We start from the raw sequence: 3,552 nt of genomic DNA on the forward strand, positions 1-3,552 counted from the left end.
AGTGCAAAAAATCAATATTCTAAACTAATTTACTATTTTAAATGATTTCTAAAGTCTCATTTTTAGTTAAAGTTATTCGTAAATAACAAGCAATAACTGTAACATTCATTAAAATTACAGAAGCTTCAAAATAATAATTCTTATATGTATTAACCTTTCTGAAATTGCACAGACACAGATATAAAAATTATCTTCGCATAAACATATATATAAGCAAAAATTGAAGAAAAAAATATACTCATAAAACACACATTCATAAACATATTCCAAGTAAAAAAATTACATTCCATGACTGAGAGATTTTATAGTGTTTATTTGTATAAACATTAGAAAAACTGAACACATCAGTCAAAGAAATGGGTTGAAAGTTGCCTTAAATTAAAATTTGGTTGCATGATACACATATTACAGTCTCTCAAACACAGAATTCAATATGTAAGGAGTTCTTATACATAATCTTACTATTGTTATTTGAATAGTTTCAGTGGGTCAGGAGTTTGTGGTACTTTATAGTAACATGTACAGTATAAATAAAATCGCAAATTTTATTCATCAGTATGTCTTCACAATTGGTCATTTATGCGAAATAATAAAGTATCTTTTTGGCTTTTAGTTTTTAAATACATACTAGAATAAACAATTTCTGTTTTATGTATGAATTCACAATGTTATATTATTAACATTCTTCTAACAATGAAATATATGTTTCATTTTCTAATTTTTAATTTGTTTTATCTTCCTAAAATGGAGCTTCAGACTACCTACAGTCGCTAAATTTCATAGTACTTATGAACAATCTTATTCGCATTGAGAAACAATCAGCAACCACCATACGTACAAATAATTGTTTTTACATTTTTTTTTCGTTTTTCCAACACTTTTCTTTCAAACTTTATATTTTCATTTACATTCATTACACACATAAACTGACTGGTACTTTCACAATATCATATGAATATTCCACAATACTGTGTACTAAACTATTTTTATCTACGCTTCAATCAATATAGTAATATCACATGTTGTATACATTGGAAGTAGAAGTATCAGAGGTTTTAAAACATACTGAAAATGTTTCCTAATATTATGTATATATGTATGTGTCTATTAGACTAAACTTTTTCCAGGCACAATTACTTGTGCTACTTTTTTCTGATTTGACACTTGCCTCACAATATTTGGTATAATCTTTTAAAATTCCTATATACTGAGGTACTTGTATATACAATTCATTTATTTATCTATAGATTTTTAATATACAATAATTCAACAATGTACCTTTATATTTTATACTGATGTTACTATTAAATTTCATGCTACTTCTTAGTGCCTACCCTGTACTACATAAACAATGATTACTTCAATTGTATTAAATTAGTGTAGTTTGAAGCTAATTATCTTTTGTAACTGCAACTGGTCCATTTTGATGCTACATTTCTGACATTTAATTCCTTAACTGTCTTATACATGTAGATTTTCAACAATTACTTACAGCAAAGAGTAATTTTCTGCATCTTTCTTTAACTTTGTTATAGTGAAAACAAAAGCAGTTTTGTAAAATACTGCATCTAAGTACATTACATAAAGAAAGCACAAAGAATGTAGAGAGAAAGATATTAAAGTTCTTAATTCTAGGTTTTTACCACAATAAAAAAAATAAATAAATACAATAGCAGAAGAATATTTTAAAATGTAAGTAATGACTACTATTAGGTATATGTATCTAACTACATGTATCTTGTTATTAACATTTCATTAAAACTTTAATTACTTAATATTTTTAACTAAAACATATATAAATAATTTGTTAATTTAATACATAATCTGTTCTGACATAATATTTTGTTTATGAGTAAAAGAATTAGAAGAAGTGAAATAGATATATGAAATGCATGAATCATATTGCAATTGGAAAATTGTCATCAGTTTGTTTTATTTATTTATTAGAAACATATTATCTTTCATTTATGATTTTTTGCTTTCAGAGTAATTTTAATTTAGTGAGACTTCTACCCTCCAGTAAATTATTTGTTAGATTGTTAGAAACAATCATATATCAGTATAACCCTCATATGTTTGATAGAAAAAATGAAATAATTAAAAATAAGTGCATCAGTGCTAAATATCAATTTAAATTAGTTTAAAAAGTGTAGAGGAAATAAATTGTTCATGGGTAACTATGATATGCAATATTATTGTAAAGACAAAATGAATTACCAATATCAGATTTGTTACAATATTCCATAATTTTTCAGTAGATGTAAATTATTAGCTTTGTATTTATAAAAATTAAATGCTAGTAATGAAGCTAAATTAATGTTTTAAATAAACTTGAATAAAGCAAACACTTAAGCAAAAGAATACGATTCATACATATTACTGAATAATTATGGTAAAGTTATGGTAGTGTTACCTATTTAATCTCCAGAACACAAGAAACAATTAGTTATTGTATTTGATAAGGATGATAGAGAAGAAGGTTTAGAGGCAAGATCAGATATGAAGAACTTTGGCCATTTTTTTCATTGTTGCATCCAGTTTAGAATCTGTGACCTCTAACTCGTTACCAAATTCATCTAGCATACTAAAATGATTAGAAACATATTGTTAAAAATAGTTTGCTTTAAAGAGTGAGTTCATTAAAAATTATAAATGTTGTTGATTTAAACTTACACTGCCTGTTCATCCAGCTCAGTATTAATTTGTCTAGACACTGTTTTCAATGTTCCAATACTTTCACCTATCATATCCAATTGTTCATCTTGTTGCCTCATCATGTCATTTTGTTGTTGTAATGTATCTCCCAAAAATTGCCTATTTGGACTATCAATTTCATTTTCCAATTTACTGTACTTAGTTGTACCATGATTGACAGGAACTCGGGCGGGACTATTGTCTAAAAGTGGCTGTGACAAATTAGAAAATATAAATGTATATATAAATTACAATAAGCAATGATTACTTATTTATTAAATTAAAGAATTAAGAAAGGATAAAAACTTTTAATTCATGATTTTGTAAGGCTATTTAAATTATTCACGTATTCGTTAAATCGCAAAGATTATTTCATTTTACGCACGATAATAATGGTAAGAAATATTGATTTACCGTATAAACCATTTCTTTTTTTCTGTGGTTTCAATTGATACTATTTAAATCGTAAATCCATTAGAAAACGTTATGAAAAAAAGAAGTAAAATTGACATTCTTTCGAGTTCATTACTTCAATTACACGCTTACAGCTGATTAACGTTATCGGCAATTTGACAGCTTCATATAGATGTCGCAACGTATACATTGTGATTTGCGAGCGAAATTCAAAGATGCAGAGAAGGAATTTCTCTGCTTGTACTGTTATTTTCAATCTGTTTCATCAAACTGAACATATTGTAATAAATTTTGTTACAAAATCTGAATATGAAAATTTAACAGATGTATATATATATACAACAAATAATTATTTTTACACAAACCTATAATAAATTTCAATTACAGTATGTTTATATTCTTTATGGTATTTCTTAAATCGTAATCAATATTTTCACATGAATA

General features: G+C 25.7%; 1 protein-coding gene across 1 annotated transcript in view; it reads right to left on the minus strand.

Moving 5' to 3' along the window:
• LOC108570432 overlaps nt 1-3,552 on the minus strand; it is a 9,651-nt gene that overhangs the window by 336 nt on the left and 5,763 nt on the right. Inside the window, 2 exon segments of the mRNA XM_017932291.1 lie at nt 2,490-2,584; nt 2,674-2,910. Coding sequence (XP_017787780.1) covers nt 2,490-2,584; nt 2,674-2,910 — 332 coding nt within the window.

Source organism: Habropoda laboriosa, unplaced genomic scaffold (assembly GCF_001263275.1).
Source record: "Habropoda laboriosa isolate 0110345459 unplaced genomic scaffold, ASM126327v1 scaffold84, whole genome shotgun sequence".
NCBI lineage: Eukaryota > Metazoa > Arthropoda > Insecta > Hymenoptera > Apidae > Habropoda > Habropoda laboriosa.